Source organism: Hylaeus volcanicus, chromosome 4 (assembly GCF_026283585.1).
Source record: "Hylaeus volcanicus isolate JK05 chromosome 4, UHH_iyHylVolc1.0_haploid, whole genome shotgun sequence".
In the NCBI taxonomy this organism is placed as follows: Eukaryota; Metazoa; Arthropoda; class Insecta; order Hymenoptera; family Colletidae; genus Hylaeus; species Hylaeus volcanicus.
The window spans coordinates 9,706,343-9,729,700 of NC_071979.1; the positions used below are offsets into that span (position 1 = coordinate 9,706,343).

General features: G+C 42.0%; 1 protein-coding gene across 11 annotated transcripts in view; it reads right to left on the bottom strand.

The window, feature by feature from the left end:
- LOC128875961 (MOB kinase activator-like 2) overlaps positions 1-23,358 on the bottom strand; it is a 35,579-nt gene that overhangs the window by 3,449 nt on the left and 8,772 nt on the right. For 3 of the 11 annotated variants that reach the window (XR_008456914.1, XM_054122017.1, XM_054122015.1), the window contains exons 1-3: positions 13,110-13,210; positions 7,348-7,505; positions 6,460-7,237 (exon numbers count right to left, since the gene is read on the bottom strand). The exons of 2 other annotated variants lie outside the window; for them this stretch is intronic. Coding sequence is in view for 8 of the 9 variants with exons in the window: in XM_054122017.1 (XP_053977992.1) it covers positions 6,460-6,641 (182 nt within the window). In the remaining variant the exon portion in view is untranslated. Of the gene's footprint in view, positions 1-6,459; positions 7,238-7,347; positions 7,506-13,109; positions 13,211-23,358 lie in introns of those variants that run through there. 6 more of the 11 variants (XM_054122022.1, XM_054122021.1, XM_054122020.1 and 3 more) reach the window with 4 other exon arrangements.

A 23,358-nucleotide genomic window follows, 5' to 3' on the forward strand; every position in this document is an offset into this window, starting at 1 on the left:
GTGCCGAGGGGAATCCTCGGTTCGAAACAAACATAAATGACTTCTGTAAGTTATTATTACGGATCGTTTCTTTTGTTACGTAGGCGATGCATGACGCGATAGCACTGGTTTTTATAAGTTAAAGGTAGGTGTTGTTGATGTCATAAGGCATGATCCAGTCAGTCGTAGATCGCGGGGCTTTACCGTCTATGGCCCGGTGCACCGAGCATGAATGTTGCGAATGCAGTAGCTCGTTAGTAGATGCATTTGTCTCTGTTTCATTGTACGAAGTTGTGTGAATGTATTAGATTGTTCTAAAAGTTTCGTTTCGTCATGTTTTACGTTACATTACTGAGTCGTACATGATCCATTTTCCTCTATCCACAGTGAAACCTTAACAATTGGTTCCTAACGACCGAAGAAATCCTTTATATCAGTAATCGTGTTGTAATCGAAACGACACTTTAGACTTGCAACACTCGCGTGACTCTGGGAAACGTCAATTATCGCGCAAGTATCAATAACCTCGTCGCGACACATAATTTGCGATAGACGCAATCAGCACTGTACGAACTTCGCACGCTATATCTTTGATTACAGGGAAACGTAACGCGTGATTCGCTTGAAATTACATTCCATTGATTTCGGTGCATCCGACGACTAATTATCGACGAGACACGCGACGTTATTCATCGCGAACTGTGAATGTCTTTTGTTCATAATAGTAGACATGGTGACCATAAACGGAATTTTTTATGTCCATGTTTAATCATTTTTCCTTTAATATAGCCACGTGAATCCTTTTCTTCGTGATTAATTCTTTTTAAATTTTCTGATAAGAATAAAATTCTTGTCAACGAATAAAGAGCAGGTCAGATTGAACGGATAGAAGTTGTTTCTTCATGGTTGCCGTGGTGGTCCCATCGAGGGCACATTACGGTCGGCCAATGGAAAACAAATTGCAAGCCAGCGTGTAACTCGAAAAAGCAATCTCATTTCGGGACGAAGGACAATATTACGTTGCCCTAAATGTACTCCACTTTAGAGGCCGGTCCGAAACGCGATTTTCCCAGGCATTTCCTCTTCCCCAGCAAGTTTTGGAACACGTTCAAGCTCATTAGCCTGGTATCGCTAATACTGCCAGCAATATGTTGCTAGGATGTTCCTGCGCTCGCGTCGATTCTATCCTTCACCTGTCGGCTAGGCATAATTAGGAAATAAAATCTAAAAGCATCGACGAACCACTTTGTCTTGGCTCAATTTGACAGAACACCTTTCATTTTGACTCAAGTGTACAATTGTGCAGTTTATATTCAAATTAAAGCACTTCTAGAGTGCTTGTTTTGATTATTATTAAATGTTATCGAATTCAACAAAAATAAGGATCTGAGTTAAAGGAGTATCCAAAAACCTTCAGAAATGTTGCAAGTGAACCAGAATGAAAATAAAGAAATGAGTCGAAAGGGTATCCTAGTTTGAATTGCTTTTGGCGACAATTTTAAGACCAGGATGGTAAATAAATTATTCCAAACGGCAGAGGACACTTAGGGGTGTTCCAAGTGGACCAAACTCTAACTGGAGAGCAGGAAAACGAACCCGTACGGTTTTCAGGTAATCGCGAGTCCCGAGCAGGCTTGTTCCAAAATGTTTCGGTGCACTTGAGGAGAAGAGGCGCGACACAAGTGCATCGCCTCTTCGCCTGTCCGCTCGGGTGTCTTGTAATTAGCAAGTTTCCATCTAGCCGCTGAAATTGTGGCGTTTCGCGAACTGTCTCGCTGCCTGTACAGACCTAATTTACCTTAGGCAGAATTAAACTTAAATTTAACCGAGAATAACTGGCGTCAAGTCATAATAAACCGAAAGCTGACTAAATTCTGGCCGACCTGATGGCACTTAGTATCCATGAGAATTTTAAATCCAGTTTCGATCGAAACTTGTATGCGATTGCATTTGAAATAGCTTGGAAAATAGATATACAAATTGTCAGCATCGTTTAAGAGATTGAAATTCAACACAGCATGACCAAAAATAATTCCACAGCACGTGCGGTCTGAATAAGTTAATTAAGTCTCGACGAGACTGAGTCGAAGTAACGTTCCCTGACCCGCTATCCGACATTCCCTTAATCCGTGTTTAACTAAAACAGAAGCCGCGATACAACTGGGATCCACCCTGAAACTAGCCACCGCTGATTTTCAGAGTATCCCAAATAACGGTGGATAGCCCAACGAAATTATTTTAGGCAATGCCTGGTAAATTGCAAAGTTAACGAACGTCCGCTAATTTAGACTTTGTAATATATTATCTAAATATATATAACGTATATTTTACATGAAGTGAAATTTGCTTAGCGGATGAATACTTACACAGTGGATTTAAGATCAAGTTTCAACGCCAATTAAAATAAAATTTATTGCAAATCCTCGTTAATAAACAAGTTATTAGTAACAAGGCGCGTGCAATGCGCGCCACATTTTTAATTGCGACACGCGACATATTTTATTAACGTCGCGTCACGGTCGTTTCTTGTTCGAAAAAAAAAAAGTAATCATATTTTAATTAAAATTCACGGTTTGTCGCGTTGCAATGACACTGCACCGCCGTCATCGTATGCGTTGCTCGTTTGACGTCCAATTAACTGCGGAAAGATGATAAACCAAGGCTTTGCTGAGAACTTACTTCGATAATTATATCAATACTTTGCTAAGTACTCGTTTCATAAATAATTACTTCGAAAATTTGTTAAAGTAAATATTTATCAAGTGAAGCATAATATCGTGATTATAAGAATTGCGAAGACAAGTATTAATGTTCCTGTAATATACTTTTTTTTCTAATCGAATGGCTGGGCCACTTCTGTCGGATGTTTTAATATGCCAATCGATTAGGTGATGTAATTTCAGTCGAAACGAAACGACGATGAGCGTGAAAAAGTAACTGCCATCGGTCTGGTAAGGATTCGTTCGAAATGTAAGGGAATAAAGGAACTTTAATCAATTAGTTATCGTCCGAGGAGAAGCCTCATTTGTCCTTAGGAACGCTGAGCCGGAATCGGGAACAGGGAAATGTCCATCGAAGACTTGGTGATAGATTAAAAGCGGATTGAATGGAGCCAGGTAGCGTTCGGTACCGTTCGACCGCTCGTACAAATCCGATAATTCGTTAATCTGATTAGCAGGCCAGTCGATTAAAGACGAAATGTTCTGTACGCGACGGGATTAACATAGTCATTGTTCACCAGACGCAATTACAAAGCTGGAACACGAATCATCCAGGCATCGACTACATCTGGAATTGGCCAGCGCTATTACCAGGTTTGATCACTGCAAATATTTAGGTATACCCTTCAAAATGAAACTATACGAATAATCGACAATTTTCTTACTAGAAGGATCTTATAAACTCGAATGGAAAACAATATCACGTTCTTATATAAGAACTTGTTTGTAAATCCCTCAAAAGTCATTCTAGTTATTCTAGATTCGAATTAAAATAATCGCGAGGCAATATTGTTACCTTGGTTAGTTGCCACGAATTTCTCAACTTCCTTACCTTTGAGACACCTTGCAACAAGTTTGTAGGTCTACATGTAAAACGAGATGTACCGTCATGTTCTACAGGGACTGTAACCGATCCTACCTTGTCAATCTTGTACACCGAACTGTTCGTTCTGTTTCTGTCAAGGTAGAATAATAAATAAAATAAAAAAGTACTCGAAAGGTGGAAGTCCCAGCGTGTGGGAAAAATTTCCATGTATATGGAAGCATCGAAAATCGAACGTGCGTCGAATGTTCCAAGATCCGGTTCCGTGGGATGGGATATATATCGTGTAGAGCTGCCTAATCAGTTTCCCGCCATTCGTGAAAACTCTAATCGCATGCAATGATAACTGGAGGCAGAAAATTCAGCCACGTCTACACTTGTCAAATGCATCAGACCTTTCCTCTACGAAGCTCATGCCGCTGGAAAGAAGCTACGCTTGGAGAAAACTGGCCCAACTCGTTCTTCCCCGCGAATTCTCGACGTCGTTCGCCTTTCCAATTAATTAAACCCCGATCCGACAACTGCGACGCACCTTTCTTTCATCGTTCCCTTCAACGTTTTGCCAGTTTTTGCCAGAAAGTCGCTAACTAAGTCGCTAAACACATCCAGTCGCTAGAGACAGGTCGTCGCAGACCATCGCTAAAGTCTACTCTGGTCTACTTAATAGTAATTAAATATTAACGATGATTAACCTCGACGGGGGATAATTAGATGTTCGAATCTGGTGGATGGTTTGATAGGACTTTGCATAATTGTTGGCTAATTAGTCTAATTAACTGCGAGTAACCCTGTATTCCGTGAATTATATTGTATCGTCCAAAACAGACATTATTTCTTGGATACTTTTATGGTTTCTTTTTATTAAAAGCAATCACCTTAAACATCACACGATGATAGAAGCTTGTAAAACAAGTAACTTCACTTTTATGAACAGTAGCATATTGAACTGTACTCTTAAATATTCAATTCCACGAGTATCGAATCGATACTATAGATCCTTTTATCTACCAATTCGTTTCCCCCAGCAATTTTTCTCAGAGTCGTCGGTTGGTCCAATCGCAATGTACATTCAATCGGTTCTTCGACTCTTAGGTCGATTCCCCTCGATTTCCATCGACGAACAATAAGAAAATGTCATGGAAAATGTTCTCAAATCGGACTGTTCTCGTGAAAACGGTCGTTTGGTCGCGTGATTTCGTCGAAACGGAAACAGAAAGACACCTAAGATCGACCAGCGAAGCGCTAAAACGAGAAACGCTTCGTTCCTCGGTGCGTGATCGGAGAACTATGCCATGCAAAAACATAATTAACGATTTTCAGCCGGCCATACACAGACAGGCGTAACAGGGTTGGCCTGGAAATCGTTCAACTGGAAACGAGGCGATTTACCGTATTCGAATTGCTCTAAACGATGAAATCATTTTTCTATTCGCTTCTTAAACTATACTCTTCAATTTCCAAGTACAATCAGTTACTCTAAAAGAGATAAACACACCGAAGAATTCACTTTCTCTCGGGGATCTTTGTAAATTATTTGGATACACTTCGCTGTATGGTCCACAAAGATGAATTTTCTCCGAATAAAAATGATTTTAATTCGCCTTAGTGGAAGAATCAACCCCGTTTCTGATTGCACTGTTATTTTCGGCCAACTCTTCGCACGGAGTGCAAAATTAACAAGTGTTGCAGGTGATCTCCAAAAGTAAAGGATTCGTTGAATTTTATTTGGTACGAAGTAGCTTCAGTTTTCTCATGGTCCCTTCGTGTCAAACAAAATGCGATCAGTTCCAATAATATCAGAGACCAGTCTGTTACATCTACTATTTTACACCTTGCATACAGAGGACGTCCGCAAACGAAAGAGTTGTGGTTTATCGGATAGGAAATGCAATTTTTCACTAAAAAAGGTTCCAGTAGACGTTCAATGGGAAATACTTCCTTGAGCAATCTTAGGTATCGTACCTTGAACGCCGTGTGTTATTCCTTGTACGGTAAAAACGAGCCTGTTATCTCTGAACAAGTCCAATCGATACAAGCGCAACAATGATAACCAGGCTCGAGTTATTTCTGTTGCTCGATAATGACAAATTTGAACAAAGTTACAGAATAGGAAGTGTAATAGTAACAATAGAAAAACAGTTCATTTTTAGTTTATCATTTCCTTTTAATTCGTCTAGATGGGAATTTCGCCCACCTCTGGTAAAAGCGAACATACCTTTATGCACGCGTAAGTTGTTATTCAAAGTGCGTCACGTAATTGATTCAGCTCGTGCTTCTTTTTCCATTGAAGATAAAAAAAGAACGATAAAAAAAAAGTTAAATGGTATACCAACAAGGTCTACTTTCCTACAATCTCCCTCGTTCGATAGCAACAACAGTGCACACGCAAACTGCAGTTATACTTCTTTCCTTTAAGTATAACAAGATTAGTGGAAGTTGTTCGATGAATAGACACTATTCGTATTTGATTCGGAATAAGGCAGTACTTTCGATCCACTGGAACAATATTTATTAAAAATTGCACTCCCCCCCACGCTCTTCCGAAATATATTCAAGCTAAACGATTTGGCCGTTCAAGTTTGCTCCCTACTACTGAGGCTTTTGTTAGACACGCCCTCAATTTCCCCACCATTCAGCTTAACCACGTGCTCTTGTGCACAGTGCGACACAAAAGCGTGATTATTCTTTCTCTGTCAGCAAGGGAATGCAACCCCTTTCTCAACGATCCCTAAGGCACTAAAACGTAGTTATCTTAGTTGTTAACCACCTTCCCTTGCTGGCCAATAGAAGTAAAATGCACCACAGTGGTGGAGCCAGTAGCAGTGAACTCGAACGGCCAAACCATCCTGACCAAACTCAGCGTTCTTTCGTTGGAGGGCCCTCTGGACGCATATACATACACATAGAGATCTAGACGTGACTAGACGAGGGACTCACGCGACAAGCTCGCCGAAGAACCTGATCTTCCTGTGGCAGGTGTCGAGAAGGGAAAGTCGCGAGGAGGCAGTGGAGCCGCTGGCGGCGGCGCCGTGGTGGACCGGCGTCGGCGGCGCCGACAGCGTCGAGGACGTCGAGGCGGAAGAATCCTGGAGGACGACGCGCGCCGGTGAGCGCAGCATCGCCGTCGTGGTGATCGTCGTTGTGGAGGACGATCTCTTCGGCGCCCCGTCCTCGTGCCCGAGGATCTTTTCACGTACGCTGGGTATGCACCAAATCTTGTTCGGTTCTCATTGAACACCGCCCGCGACACCTAATCGCCTGGTGTTCTCGCCCGTTTACCCAACGACTTCCTCAAGGAACAAGAAAATTGTCCACGTGCGTTTTCCTTCCAAACGGAAAGAATTGTTTCACCCTTGTTTCTTTCGAACTGTTACTACCACGAGTTCTTAGACATTTTCGGAAGTATCTTTCGCATAGTACTCAAACCAGCTTTATTTATAGCGGATTTCACAGGCGTTCATGGTGAGATCCTCTTCTGCGTCGAGATGAAACGACATCGAGAGCATGTCCACTGATTCAGCATTGGTGATTAACGACGGAGGCCGAGGAACAGTGCTTTCGAGGAAAATTGTGGTCAAAGGCAGACCTCGATTGTTATCCTTGGACTGGGTGCGCCCCCGATTTCGTTAGCACGACAGGTATTCTGGGGAACAATCGTTGGCCTTTGCCTAACGGAGATCGTCTCATTGGCAAGTTTAATATTTTTCGCTGCACTCTATACATACCAAGTGTAATAAAAATCAGAGATTGTCGATTGAATGACGTTCTTTCTAACAATAAATAAAGATTAAATGCTAGCACCGTCGTCTCGAGATCGGTACTCACCTAACAGGACTTCTCCGATTAGAAGCGTTGAACGATTATTTTGTAAAAAACATTTCAAAATATCGACTGAATTTAATATAACTGCACTTCGTAGACGGAACTTTGTTTGTTGTTTGGTTTTACCGTTTAGGAAGACTTAGAAATATCGAGTCAAACACCTGCGTGATCGAGAGAAAGGTACAGAGTTGAAAAAATAGTGAGAGTTAAAAGAAAATATGTGGTACAGTTCGATAATTGTAACAAATTTTTGTTCCAAGGAATCCAAAATTTAACCGCCCCTTCTCCTCCAAAGGTTAACTTTCGATTCTTTTTTGATCGAAAATATGAATTTGCATAAACATCCGCAGTCTAGGGATATGCAACGTAGGGACTGAATTCCCTGGATTCCATTTTTCGAGAAATGTAAACGAAAATTCACATTAGTCACAGAATGTTCCAATATCATCATCCAGCAGCAATGATATCGCTGGACGAATGGGAAACGTTCGAAAAACAAAAGGGAATGAGGCGGCACGTAGGACCTCGGAACCAGGGAATGTACCACGGAGACGATCGCGATTACGATTCCTTCGCGGATGTTTCCACTTGACCATATCTCCCCATCCTTCTCTATCTCGCCCCTTTTCTGGTTCTCTGTCTATCTCTCTCCTGAGCAGGAATGCAGAGGAATTTTTCGAATATGCGCTACTGGACCAACGCCAAACACTCGAACGTGGCGGCGTGACTTCGTCGCAGATTGCTTTGGTATCTTTAGAGGATCCGAACGCGACGTGCAACGACGGGGCGCGAAAAAACCACCCTAAAAATCGACCCATCGCCAGTGGCGTGACTAGGAAGCTAAAATACTTCAAATGGTAAATAGACTCCTTAATTGTAAATCGTATTCTAGAACTGCTTAAATTTTTTAATTGCTCCAGTTCTCAATGAAAGATTTCGTTACGATACCGAGGACGAATCAAGGCCCATCGATTCTTGCTGAATCGAGGTTCCCTTCGATGGAATCGTATCGACCCATAAGCGTCTGCTTCAACTCGTTTAAGTGTTTCAGCGCCAGTGTCTCAAGAATTGATCCTCGCGAGAAACATTATCCTGCCACTAAAAGTCTGATTATTTTTTCACGCGTTACATCGAGCAGTAGCTATAAAAAAAGGAATATACAGAAAATGGTTGGTTCGCGGAACGGAACGAATCTTTGGCAACCAGGCGAGCGGTTAATTCTTTTCTTTCTCTCTTTCTCGAGCGGAAATAATACAGTGTTCTCTATGGTGGCTTGGTTGGTGATCCGTGGCTTCCTACTACACGCGTGCTGAGACGGAAATAACGAATGCGCGTCGAATGTAAGCAAGACCATAAATTCGGCCCGATTTATCGACCCCTCATGCGCGATTAAAGAAATGCCCACCTTGAGCATCTACATTTCGCACAAAGTGCGCCCGTATCCTCGATATTTATCGCTCAACGTTTCCGTGGTAGCTTTTGCTTCTTTATGGAATTCTCCGATTGAAGACGACACATAGTTTTATCCTCGTCTTACGAAAAAGGTTTCGCGATTAATGCACCCCCAAAATTCGTAAGTTCCCCATTTACAAAGTGCAAGGGAGTACGCGCATTTATGTGAAACGAGATATTAAATTAGTATGTTGATTAACGGATTATATTCAGCATACATTATGTATAATTTCTGTATGTTTTTCATTTTACTGTTCATAAATGAATAAAATTCCGCAGTCTAATCATCATATTGTAAATAATGGGGCATTCTAAGTGTGTTTCAGTGTGATGGCTGTCACTAATGATGATGAATCCTATCTTCATTAAACTAATCGGGATTAGCAAGGTTTTGCGTGGCCTATCCATTGTAGGGCTAAAGAAAGACCAGTCTTCAAAGGGGTTGCAGTGCGTATTGGGTCAGACGCTCTAGTTAGACTTCGCGAGGTCTGTGTCTGGCCAAATACCTCTGCCCTGTCCTTATTCTAGTTACTCGCTCTATCGTACTGTGGGAGCTGCGAATTATAAACATATGTGTAATAATAATTACACGATGGCATAACAAGCCTTTCATCAGACACTTTCGACCATTTATTTATGGACATCTTCGATCATTTAAATTGTTCCATATAATAAAGAAATTACGTGTAACGGAATAAGGCACGTTGAGTAGAAGATTGTTCCTTTTAAAGAAAATGAGAAATACAAAGGAAAAGAGAATCCTTTTTAATAACTCGAGTGGCTATAAAACTCCTTCTTACATAGCTACCGCTGTTTGTCTGGTTTATAAAGGAAAACAAATGTTTCAAAGGTAATGAAAACTGAAATTGCGAAAACAAAATTAGCCTGATCTTTCTTTTCTCCAAGCATACAGAAGAAAACGAACTAAAGCCCCGTTGGCTTGAAACGACGTCGAATCGAAATATCCTTTCTAATTTCGACGCTGAAACGTGAAAATGATATTTCGCGTAACGCGACTACGTGAAATATCTCTGATCCAAACGCTACAAGATTAATGACATTCGATCATCAGTATTCTGGTCGAAAGTCGCTACGGTATAAATAGATTTTTCGTCGACGAAGGCAAGGTCAATTCCAACGGTGGCAACAACAATTTACATAACCAAAGAGGGAAAGCAACGAGACGCGCGTTCTTGCCGTAATTGGATGAAAGTATTAACGATGTAATGATGCAATGTAACAAAACCATTTTCGGAGCGTTGCACAAATTGTATCATCAGGGCTTATGTTTCGTCGTTGAAAATTTTCCCTGAGGGATCCGGTGTGACGATCAAAAAATTAAGCTTGTGCCTTTCAGAAATTTTTTTCAACTCTATAAAATAAAGAACGACTCCAATATTGTTTCTAATAATAGTATTGTTTAAAAAGAGTATAAAAATATTTTTGTACGAACATTAAAATGGCGATGGTTTAAGTTAAAGTACCCAAATATGCATTCATGAACCAAGCCTGGTCCGCGATGAGAGACTATCGACTTTCATCGAGATAACAAGTGAAATGTCCGAAAGTGTTAGGAAAATGAACGTTACTTTGGAAGACGTGTCGACAAGGATTTAATTCTTGGCGATGCTCGGCCGTCGGATTGGGTCTCAAAGAAATTCGATTCCAAGTTAAGAATACGCAATCAGGGGACAGCTACCAAGTTCTCTTGCATCCTTTTACCATCAAATTACGTGGAAATTGCTTCTCAGCGTTAAACTTGATGACTGTCCGAATAGCGTTTTCTATCTAATTTCTTGTTTGCCTTTTATTCCTCGATCGTGTAAGCGCTGGCTCGATAGAGCAACGCTAAACGGCTGAGATAAAGTTGAGTAAAGATGAGTAGAGTCGTGATACGAGCTGTGAAATACTTTCTTATCCGCGGGAGCGTTTCTTGTGTCGATAAATCGAGACTACATAATGTTTTAAAAGGTTCGATGTTGAATGTCTCGCAATATTTGCTAATGTGAAACTGATTTAACAAGAACCACGATGAAGATATTTAAAATAACATCCATTGTAAATATTTATGTACTAATTTCTGCTTGAGAGAATCAAGCTAACAATTTCCCATCAAGAAAATGATATATTTCCCTTGTAATGGTTATTGAAATTGAAACTTTGCGTGAAACCGAGCAAAACCCAGATACACCTGCTGACAAACTTGCGTGGAGTTGCTCCCATTTATTGAACGTACAACGAACGGAAGAACAACAATCGTCGGTGCACACTCTGAACAAGTTGAAAGCTAAAACTGATGCAGTGAGAACACCGACGAAACATTGGCCTAGCAGAAACAAGAACTTCCTTCTACAAACGGTTCTCGTAACGAGTTTGTTAACTAGCAGAAGGGCTAACGCTAGCGATTGGTCTTGCGAGGGTACTTCTTCGTACATTCGAAAGATAAACGTCTCCCAAAGAGTTCTAGAAACGGCTCCGTAGTTACGTTGCAACGTGATATGCAATTGCTGCTCAACTGTGAATGTAGTAGGAAAAAACGAGAATGGAGATAGAAATAACCAAGAGCTCGCTGCAAAGTGGGAAGAAAACGGAAGAAAATAATATGTATATACATTTTTTCTTAATTAGCGATAGAGTGAAACTCGAGGGTATATATATTCTTTTAATTGGCAATAAAGTCAAGCTTGAAAATATGTGTTTTCAAAATTAGAAGTAAAGTCAACCTTGAAAGAACTGACGCTACCTTATTTCTCAAGATTCTCGGACAGGATGACTTCAGTGATACATCACGTGAGCAAAAACTGTCTGACCTAGTTTTCTCGTACTGCTCCTGTCAATGGTTGACTGACACGTCGAGACACCTGATCGAGTACTCAAACCCGAAGAGTATGGCGTCCATTACAACTATCCAAGAAAATCAAATTTACTTGAGACAGAGGGGGTGGGAAGGGGTGGAGGGGATGAGGGGGGGTGAGGACTCGTCATACTTGCCAGGATACCCAAACAAGACAGCTTCATCAAAGAAGCGTCCTAGTTTCATCGCCAACATCTCAGCGTCCTTAACGAAAGGGAACACTCTTGAGACTCCAAACATCATTCCACGGATGAATTAACTAATTACGCGAGGGAAACACTGGTGCATTGGCCAACTCGTAATGTGTTTGCTATAAAGGGGACTATTTAGAATGCACGGGATGCAATAATTAATTAACGTGGACTTTGCCATCACAGGTTATCAAGTGGTACCTGCCAGGATACCCTTTGTAGCTGGATGTCTTTCTGATAAAACGGTAATATTATTTTCAGTGTCATGGTGTCGTTCAAGATGACCCAGAGATGGCCAGTGATCATACTGATTATACTAGTTGCTAAGGAATCATAGTTACGAATTACGTTTCACTCAACGTTGCAATAGACTAATACGAAGATTGTGATGCAAAAAACGAGAGTGGTCTCGTTTCTTCATTAACATCTTAATGCCTTTAATTGAAGTGCACATATCACTCCATCATAAAACATGAATGTTACTCTATTAACGTTCGTTACACAGAGCGCGAATGGTAAATGCCAGCACTTCGATAACAGCCCCAATTGGGGACAGTACCTCTCCGATTCGAGATAAGTTAACGTCTTCGCCGATATTCAATATTGCAAGGGTTAAGTGAAATTGAAGGAATTAAGTGCAATTGTAAGAACAGGATGAAATTGTACTCCCACAGGGCATCTCAGCTCGATTCAAATTCCACTAAATGACTAAACTTTCGATCAATTTCTTGGGTAAAGGGACGTTCTCAATTTTCCAAAACAACCTTACAAAATTCCTACGAAATCTTCGTTAAAGAAAACTCTTAAAGTGCAAACAGTTAACATCTCTCTATCCTGATACAAAATAGACTCCAGCATTACCCAAACGAACCAACAAATTGGAAGTAAAATTCCCCCGAGGCCTGTTTCAGCTGAGTCAAGATTGACTCGGCGGAAATACTCCGTTCCTCGCCTCGGAGCAGTTCAACATCTCCTGGCTATCAAAACACTCGTACGAGCCAACATCAGCGACACATTCCGATAGAAAAAACGAGTCTGTCCCTAAATGCAGCTCGAGTATGGTCGTAGTAGCCAAAACTGAGGAGTCGGCTTGGACTCGTTTCAAACGAAAGCGGTCGTGTTGAATGGAGGTCCAGCGAATGACCAACTGAATGAGTAGAAAGAGTGGGGTGTATGAGGGTATGGGCTTCCAAAACCGTCGCGAAACCGTCGACCAGCACACGGACGATTGGTTTAGGGGACGATAATCCGTCAGTCGCGACTCGTACCGTGTTCACCGGTTTTCCATCGAGGAACCGACGGCACTCGACTCGACTCGACTCGACTGGACACGTGTCTCTGTCGGGAGTTCGAACGAGACTGAAACAGAAGTCCTTGCGCTACCCCGCCATCCCCCTTCCATTGCGTCGCGCACTAGGCGCCATGTCGAGTGGTGGGGGAAATGGGAAGACCATCCAGGCGTGGGAGTCCCATCACCCGGAAACGATGGACAAAGAAGCGTGGAGGAAACGCGGGGAATCCGGTGTCTTTGTTTAAGAGGGCATGGCCAGGCAGAAATCTTGAAATTTTCCATTTTCTTTTTTACATTTTCTTCAGATACACGATGGTAGAAACAATCTATGAAAATGTCAAGCTAATCCGCTCAAAGTTGAAGAAAATATTCGACTTCGTACATAGGTCGCTCCGAGCTGATGCAAACCGAAGTCGACGATACATTCATAAGCTGAATGCGAATATTTATGCAAATTTATATGCTTCATGATACAGAAAAATAATTTAAACTTGAGTAAAAGTATGCCTTATCTTTTAATCGGTACAACATCTGCAGGCTATTCATGATCGATGAAGAACTCCTTCGACCTCTTAGGTAAACTTGTCTTTGCGGATTTGGGTAAAATTTTCGTGACCTTAAACTGTCCAACCAAAAAAATTACAATGTCCTTTACAGACTCGATAAAGACAATTCCCGCGAGGGATATTTTTCCCTTCGCTCCACCTCCGATAGTATTTTCGTATTCCGTGAGGCAACCGAGACATTTAGGTGTGCCCTTTACGTGCCTCGGCATAATAATTTCGAGTCTTATGCATCTGCGTTCCACGCTCGACGTCACACTTTTACGCATTCGTTCTAATTTCGCTGTGAACGCAAAGTATGATTTTAAATACGAGCACCACTTGTATCGGGTGAGAACACTGCACGACAACGAAAGTTCGTTAGAATATTCGGGGCATTGCTATTCTACCCTAAACATTTCCGTTCCAATTAGCTCTTAGTTGCAATTAGTTCTGCTAAACAACAATTCACATACAGGATTATATTGAACGTTCCATTTCAATCTACGAATGGATTTAACCTGAGATTACGTATTGAATACATTAAGTAGAAACAAACCATTATAAATAAAGAATTTAATTAAAAATAAAAGCGGCTAAGAAGTAAAACCAAAGGTGGTTATTATTATCTCGAGAACGAGCAATCCCTTACTTCCCCTGGAAAATAATTTTTCATCCATATTATTGGTCACCGAGTTCGTCTCATTATACTTCATCACGATATAACAACGATATCTTGACTAACAACTGTTGCAAAAAAAAAAAAAAAAAATCAGAGTCTGGAACATCCTGAATTACCCAAAAGCTTCGACCTAGAATTTAGGGTTGAATTGGTTACGTGTAGGTTCACGCGAAATCGCTACGTATCTGGGTTGAATCAAGATTGACTTTGAAAAATACTTACATCGAGCTTAGCGCCGAGATCGGGAGTTAAAATGGGTCATGGTTCGGCTCACGAATTATTTACACTGAATTAGCATTGACGAACGGAAAGTTTAAGAACTGCTTAATAGCGTTAAATAGTGGAATCGAGTCGTTTGAGTAAATATATTGGATGAGAAGAAAACGATTAGAAGTAAGTCAATTTCAAATAAAGATTTGTTATAGAATAAGGGTGGACAAAGTTTCATGTACTGTTATGCCTACATACCGAGTACGGTGGAAACCCAGGTCGTAGTGCACCAGTGGGAGTGAACTTGAAGATAAGATAAAACCAATGGATTAGGTCGGGATTGAATCTAAACAAAATCTGGGTCACGTTTGGATCAAGTTATAAAACGGGGTCTGGGTTAGATCTAGGTTAGTATACGTATGCGAGCTTCGAGATAAGGGCTTAACCGTCGGTTATGTAAGAATTAATCTTCATTACGCGGGAGTACAAGGCGGAAAAACGACAAAACGATACCATAAATCAAGGTGATAGACTCAAACGGAGCGATAAATGTGAAAGAGCAACGCAGACATACTGGCAATTTCAAAACCTGTGCCCCAAACGAAAGTTTCTGTGGTTAATATTCATTAATTTATTAAGTGTACAAATTTATTCTCTTGTTTTTTCTTTCTTTAAACTTGAGTGATAATTGAATTGAAAAGCAAGGAATTAATTTCTACACGTAACAAACACAAACAAAGCAAAATTTTCCAAGCGGAGTGCGCACAGCCGTCGAAAATTTTATCGTGAATATAAAATGTCCCATTTGCCGTGGTACGGTATCGACATGACACCGTTGGGATGGAATTATGACACCGACTGTTATCGTTGGAATTACTGCGACCCCTGTACATTGCGTTCCCCTTTGTATCGCAGAGATTGGGGAAGGAAGAGCGGAGAAGCACCCAGGACTAGGAATGACGTACAAATACCTACATGCACGCGACAAAGCTACGTAGAACACGTTATTGCAGCGACAAACAGGACGAGGCTGCCGAGGCAACGAAGCGCGATGGGAAAATACGTAGGATAGGGAAATACGTTGGATGCGGACAAAAGATTCGAGGCGTCGACGCGCAGGCTACGAACTGATTGAAACTAGCGTCACTCAGCCCGTTCCTAATAATCGCCACTGTTTATTTCCACGCTCTTGTTGCTGCTATCAGTACCTTTCTATGTATAAATTTTAAGCCCTGCAGATTAAAGTGAGACTAAGTCGATTACTTGAAATAAATAATCGGTAACACCTGATGTTTCGAGGAAAACTGTATTACCTTTAATTAAAGCAGAGTACAAAGCTGGCAGACAGGTATCTAACGCGCGATAAGTATGAACGAAGCACGTACCGTCACGATGCGACAGATGGGTAGAATTAAAAGTAATTTATTATCGGTCAGGCAGCGTGCATATTAGTAGAGCCTAGATAAGCAACAATGAAACACGCGAGAGAATATGTTTATTGATCACGTGGCGTTTTAATTTATTACGAGGGAGCATAACGATGTCCACCCACGTTACGCCGATATACATCATTGTTTGTTGAAATCGCGACGATCGGGGATAATGGAATATTGACTACTCCATGCACAGTTGGTTCAAATGTTATTTCATAATTGCAAAGTCGATTCGAACCCGTCGCGAAAATTAAAATTACACGATAAAAGCTCCTTTCGAGCGTTGCTCAATTTTCATTCCGTTACAGTATTACGATTTTCAGTCCTCTGGTACGTTTCATCGAACAATTTAGTATTAAACAATTTGGAAATAAATCGTAAGAAACAGAAGTTATCTCTGAATCAACCTAATACGATTTAAATTTCCGTGGCAAGCAAGCAATTCCAACAAAAATAAACACACCGACGCGAGCAGCTTCGAACGTTGCGTCTGGTCCATTTCTTCCCCTTCGTGGAATCCACACGGCATCGAGTATCGGGATGAATTTACGAGACACACTCTGTATAGCGCGAGGGGCCAGCATAATTCATAAGGTCGCGTAATACTTCGCGGAAGAGTGGGGTCCGTGCAGAGAGAACGGAGGGAAAATTGGGAAACGCGGGTAGAGCAAAGTTGCGGAACAGAATGGACGCACAGCGAAGGGCGAAGGGTGCAGGGAGGGGCGCGAGGGCAGCAATGCGACGGTAGTTGCGCCGCGACGCGCTACGCCGTGTGTCGGATCAGCTGTGAGCTGGCAAACTCGAGTCAGCTGACTGGCCTGCCCCTCTGCTGCCACTCCAACTCTGCGACAATCAATATCCCGCTCTGCCCCCGCGATTCTGCCCGCGGCTCCCGGTCTTCCTCCTTCGAGATCCACACACCTTCTGTCCCCCACTTCTCGACCCGCGAAGCATCTTCGGAGCCCGATTTATCAACGCCCACCTTCGCGATGCTTCACGCGCGCAGTGGAAAACTTCGGCCTCTCCAGTTGAATCATCGACCGCGCTCTTCGCGAGGGCACACTTCGATGATACGCTACAATTCCCAGAAGATGGATTTGCAACACGTTCTGGGAAACTTTTGTTACTTCCAGCGAGTGCTAGTACAATTAGCACAATTTTTAATCTCACCTCGTAGCAGTCATCTTCTCATTAACGGTCCAGCAACTATGCCCAGAGATCTATACCCCTTTGCACTCGGATTTCCCCTCTGGGGGAACTATTACTGATTACACGATACAAACAGTAACAGTTCTCGTCTAAGAAAAACTCTTCTAAATCTCTCATCATGAAAGTCTCTATGATAAGTCATGTCAAGTAACCAAATGTCTCACCAGACCCCAAATCATTTATGGTGATAGGCAGATGCCAAACACGTCGTAGGACGCTGACCATCTAGATTCTATGGGAAGACCTGGGTACTGGTTTCTGTCGGAGCGAAGGTAACCGGAGGAGGTCTTAACTACGTAATTATCCAGACAATCGAGCATTTCCCGGTGCAGGGAAGGAGAGGTGTAGAGGAGGAGCCGGTGGTTCGGAGATTGGCGCCAGCCTCTGTCGTTCTACTCAGACCGGCAGGATTACAGAGAAGGATGCGATCGATGGATGAACGGCGCCCGAGAGGCGCCTCGCCGTGGCGTCGGGTCGCTTGCTTTCGCGACGAACTGTTCCTACGTTTTGTTTACTCGCTCATCCCCCGTAGACGATCGCAGCCATTAGTTGCCCATGTGCCATCTTCGACCCCGTTCTGCGACAACATTAGCAAAAGCGTTCCATTGGACGACCAAGGACCCCCTGCTTTCGATGAGGAGTTGGCGAATGACGTGGACGGTTAGGAAGCACCAGGGTGCCGTATCCTCGGTCTTGATATGCAAACTATAGCGATTTCTCATTAAGAGTTTAAATGAAATGATACGCATTCGCTCGTATAAATTCCTTCTTTAGTAACTTCGTTTAAAACATCCATTTCCATCCAGTTCCATCTTCGATCGACGTGTCCTTCTTGTACATGACATATATACACCGTTTGCACCCCTTATATCGCTCCCTTGCGTCGAAGAAGGTTTCCTTTCTCCAAAAGGAGCGGAAGTCCATTAATCGGCTCGTGTTACGTTGGTTTCGCGCTACCGCCATTTTTCGTCTCGAGGAACACACTTAGAACGCCACGAAAGGTTTCACGAGGACGTCTCTTTGCGGAAAAAGTAGAAAGGTCCGAGTATATCTAGCTCTAACAAAGACAATTTTCACGACGTAAAACGCGAGACTACGTACAAGAACTCGATATCAGTTAATTTTAAGAAAAATTCAATCGAGGAACTTGATATAAATTTGAATCGTCGCGCACTTCTGCTCCTCCGCCTCTTATTAGTCGAGTATTCTATTCAGAGGTTCGCAAAAACTGTCGCGAGTAACAAAGAAGCGGAAAAAACAAAAGATAAGAATGTGTACAAAAGATCGTCGGAGAAGCTTCTTAAGCAGCGTTAAAATCCCTCAAGGTGTTTTTCAGATCGTCGCCTCCTTTGTACCGCAAACAAAAATGCATTTCCGGTACGTAGCGGTGTTTGTTAGAGCACGAGAAGTTCGTGTCAAAAGGGGAACTGAAATTTTCAGGACTAAGACCATTACCAGGGGTACAAGTTGTTCGTTTTCTTGGCTAAAATTTACTTCGAAACGTAGGCGAAACGGTTAATTAAGCAAAGTACCCCTTTTTACCTGTTCGCGTGATGAGGCGAAGGACCACCATTTTATATCCGACTTCTTCTCCAGCGTCGACGCCATCAAACCTGCGAAATTTCTTGCAAGTTACGAGAGGGAATTGAAATAATTAACTACCGTCTAATGTAATTACTTCCATCCACTTCCGGACTGCGTAAAAGATAGTAGAAACGGTCTAGTTAATAAAAATCTTGACGCTAACGGTGAGTGTCTTTCGAGTAGAAAATGCGATACATATCGTAATTTTGAACATCGTGTTCTTTTATCGAGGAGGTCTACGTCAAGGTGAAATTTAAATCGCACAGTGACGATCTCACCTTGTTGAAGCCTCCATAAAAACAAAACGAATGGTACAAGGAAGATTCAATGGATTCTAATTCCAGCTACAGTGGACAAACAAACCGGCCTTCAAAAGTCCTCGATCGAAAGCAATATTTTACGTAATACTCGTTGCGATCCAAGGTCACCAGGGGATTGTTATAGCCCGCGATTCCGATCTCATATTCCATCGCGTCACACGGCATCGAGCAGCTATTTCAAGGGCAACATTTCCTCGTCAGGGGATGATATGACTCTGGAATTCCTTTCAGCCGCTGGTATTTCCGAAGTGATCGATTCGCTGGTAATCGAGGAGGATATTCCGCGAAAGTGATCGTAGCCGTTGAAAGCGCACGGAAGACTAACGAATGAAACTGGGCCACGCAAACAGCCACGAATACGACCTCTCTCTCCCTCTAGCTTGTTCTGTGTTAAGGGTAATCAAGGTCGGTATGCGGAAACCCTGATTCCTCAATGTCGACCTGACACTTGGTGATCGTAGCCTGTTTACCATTCTCTACGCGAAACGGTTTATTGAACCCTATCTACGTAATAAACATTTTTTTTTTTTTTTTTTTGTTCGACGAGCACACTTTTGTTCAACATTTCTAAATTGGGGTCAACCTTGGCGTGCTCTTGAAATAAGTAGTACGTTTTTGTAAGCGAAAAGGCATCCGAAAGACGAGCGTCGCGACGTCCAATAATAACGGGGTATCGACGCAAAACGTCGCCAATGTTTACCCCGTTTTCCGCTAGTCTGTTCCGGGACGGTTGCGGCGTGGGCATTAAGGTTAAATCAATGTTTGATTTCCGTGCAGCCCTGTTCGTTGAAACAGCACGCCTCCATAATAAGAGACGGAAGCCAAAATTAATACACGACGCGGTTCCAATCTGGACATCGGTGTAGATAGCGTCGACGAAATTGAATTTTCACCGGAATATAATTGCTGCGCAAATATTGACCAGCGATCCGCGGATAAAAATTTGTTATCCGTTCGATCGCCACGGGATGAACTCGTTCAGAATCGGATACGTCGGTTTTATGCAATTTTGAATAAGCACATCGTCGACTGTTTGTTCGATCAGTGGAAGGAAAGACCCTTGCGCAGAATTAATTTAACGATTCATTAGTACTAAACGTAGGTGATAATTAAATACAAGTCAATGTAGTAGTCTGACTTCGGTAGTAAACTTGTGTCCCACGAAGATGACTTCAGATCAAAGAGTCCAAAGCCTAAACAATTAACAATTTCTAGTAAATCGTCCTTTGATTTTCAGGAACATTTGACAGGAATCGTTTGAAATATTTAACGCTCGTGGCGGCTCCGTTGAAAACGATCTCGCGAGACTAGCGGGGAAAAACGGGGAATCAGCACGTAGAAAGTTCAGAGACACGCGAAGCATGAAGCCGCAGCAATGTACGGGCATCGTTGACGTAAGCTTCGAAAGCCGCACGCGCGGTCAGCCTCAGTACGCTTCGCCGTGTTCCACGCACAGCGACGACCACGGGCACGTGCTTCGGACCGACACGTCACACATCCGCCAAGTTATTATGTCAAACACATACACGTGTAACCAGAAGAGAGAGAGACGAGCCTTGGTGGTCGCGGAACCGCGTGCAGCACGACACGCTGCATCGAAATTGAACGTATCGCGGTGCAAATCAAGCAAACTGGGGGGCCTGAAAGACCCTAACGATTTCATTCTCCGGGACCAATTTAATCTAGGGTTCTTGTACAGCCTCGTATCTTAACTTTGGATACAACTTGTATCTTAACTTTGCCCGTCTTTGCGTCTACAGGGAAGCGTCGTTTCTCGAAATAATATTTGGAATTAGTTTGTGAGGTATTTTAAACAATTGTCTGCTATGAAAATGATGCTCTTGTTAGAGTCATCTGTTAGCGTCGACGTCATTGTAGCTATGGAAGAAACTGATGACGGGATGCGTTGGTTCTCGGTTTCTAATTTTAGCTTATTATGCTATAACCCGGCCGTTTGCTACGTGCCTATAATTAAGCTACAGAGATAGCCGAGGGTCTATCTAATTAAGTTACTAAGTTAGCCAAAGTCAAGGTCGACGTGGCTTTAGGCAGACTGTCTTCCTGCAATAAGAAATATTGGTTTCTGAACTCCTCCTCTCTCATTGAGAATTAGAGATAACTGTTACATGTACATTATTCGTCTTACACACTTCAAGTGTATCATTAACAATGATGCGTTGAATTGTCGACTAAAAAAAATTAAAAAATCATACTCAATGGAAAGGTACACTGTTCTTCGTTTTTATCGACGACACAAATATATCTACACGCCTGTTCAAATTGTTTTCTTGAATAAGGATAAAATTATCTTCGCAGATAATGTTGCACATTTTTGCTTTATAGAATATTTCATATATGAAAGCTTTCAACTATAATTTACACGCGTCCAAGGTGTCTTCTCCCCTTAATAGCTCGCTAGGTATTCGAGTGTAATCAGAGTTAGCAAATACAAAGAGTTACCAAGTTTTTGTTTACAAAAGCATTTCGGAAACTAAACAGCCTACGAAAATAAAGATAACTCTTGCGATTGGAACGACGTTCCGCGAATACGTCTATCGCTGTTCCGCTCCAATGCACGCTAATGGTATAGTTCTTTGAGTTTTATCTTGCTTGTCTCTAGATAATGTTCATTTAGCACAATACCGTTCCAAGAAACACTCCGTAGATCGTGAAAATTTACAACGAGATATTTCTTGAATCAGTCGTTTCGAAATCGTGTCTAAAAATAATACTTCCTGGCCCGTACAAGACAAGCAGACGTGGGATTGATCGAAGAATATCCACTTAGGATCTATGAAACACAGGTGTATATATCTCTAAATTACTTTAATTCGAACCTATTCGATTCGTGACATTTAAAAGGGCCCTAATGCTGAATACCACCGCTGATAAGAGTCTAATTCGCTTCGCTCCAGCCAATTGTTTGCACGTGTCTCATTTCGCGTCGACGCGTCAAAAACGTTTTCTCGCTTGCTTGTTATCGCCTAGCTCAAACAATCCTGGCGTCAGCAATGGGCAAAACACTTATCTTGATAACAATTTCAAATAGAGCAAGCGAGACAAACAACTGTTTTACTAAACAAAAGTAGAGTTGATATTTCAGAATGAAATACTTGACGATGAACGAATAAAAAATTATTTTATTTTGTATGTTTCTCGCGTTGGTTTTATTCGTGACCTATTATTCGAATTAAAAAAGCTATTTAATTCACATCGTCACCTTCGACGCTCTTTATTACTAGTATGGGTACAAAGTGCAACTACTGCACTGATATACCAGCGTTCAGGCAACGATTATAACCGCTATTCGCGTAACGTGAGCAGTCTTTTTTTTGGATCGAGTAATTACTCATCATTAGCCTCGAGGCGCAACTCCAACAGCAGAATGTTCGCCACCTTTTTTCTTGGCACGTAAATGCTTCCTGTATCTCAAGGAACTGAAGAATCCAAAGAAAAAGCGCTCTCGCGTTCCTGGCACTCTAGTCGATTGACTCGAGCTTCCATAAAGAAATTGAAATTTTAGGTCTATTTTCATTTAACTTTAGTTAACCTACACCAGCACTGTGCCTCGAACAGAAAAACAAGGAATTTGACCCAATACAAATTATATTTGACGCCAGGCGCGGAAGTGGGGAGTGACCTTGAGCGGCCAATTGAGCTTAATTCGATTGTAGTATTCACGCAGTAGGTCGGAACATCGCACGTGAATCGAGATAGGATTCGAATGGAATTGAAGTCATTCCGAGTTGATCTCCTATCCCGATACAACTGAGATAGCCTGACTGTAAGTGTAGCAGTAATAAAGATGTGTGAAAATAATAATAGTGTTAGAGCGATATAAAAATACCACCAATTAGGAGATTCGTATCATAATGAGCCACTTCCCATTGGTACGAGTCACTCGGAACAACTCGATCACCTGTTGATTACGCGAGGTATCGAATTGTTCTGTTGGACAGATTCCATCATGGGGTCTGAGCGAACCGAATCACCACCCACTCGCTTGAGGATTCCTGAACAAGAACATGTACAGAGCGCAATATGGACGCTAGGTACACACCGTTGCTATCTGAGAAGAATGTCTCTGAATGAGAAAAGTTCCACAACCTCAAAATTAAACAGTAATGTTCGAGTGATTCTGATAACCGTAAATAGTTTTTAGAAAGGCTTCTCAAGGGTAAAAATTTACCCTTAAAAAAGAAAATTCTAAAGAAGTCAACAGACTGTATTCTAAGTTTGGTTAGGT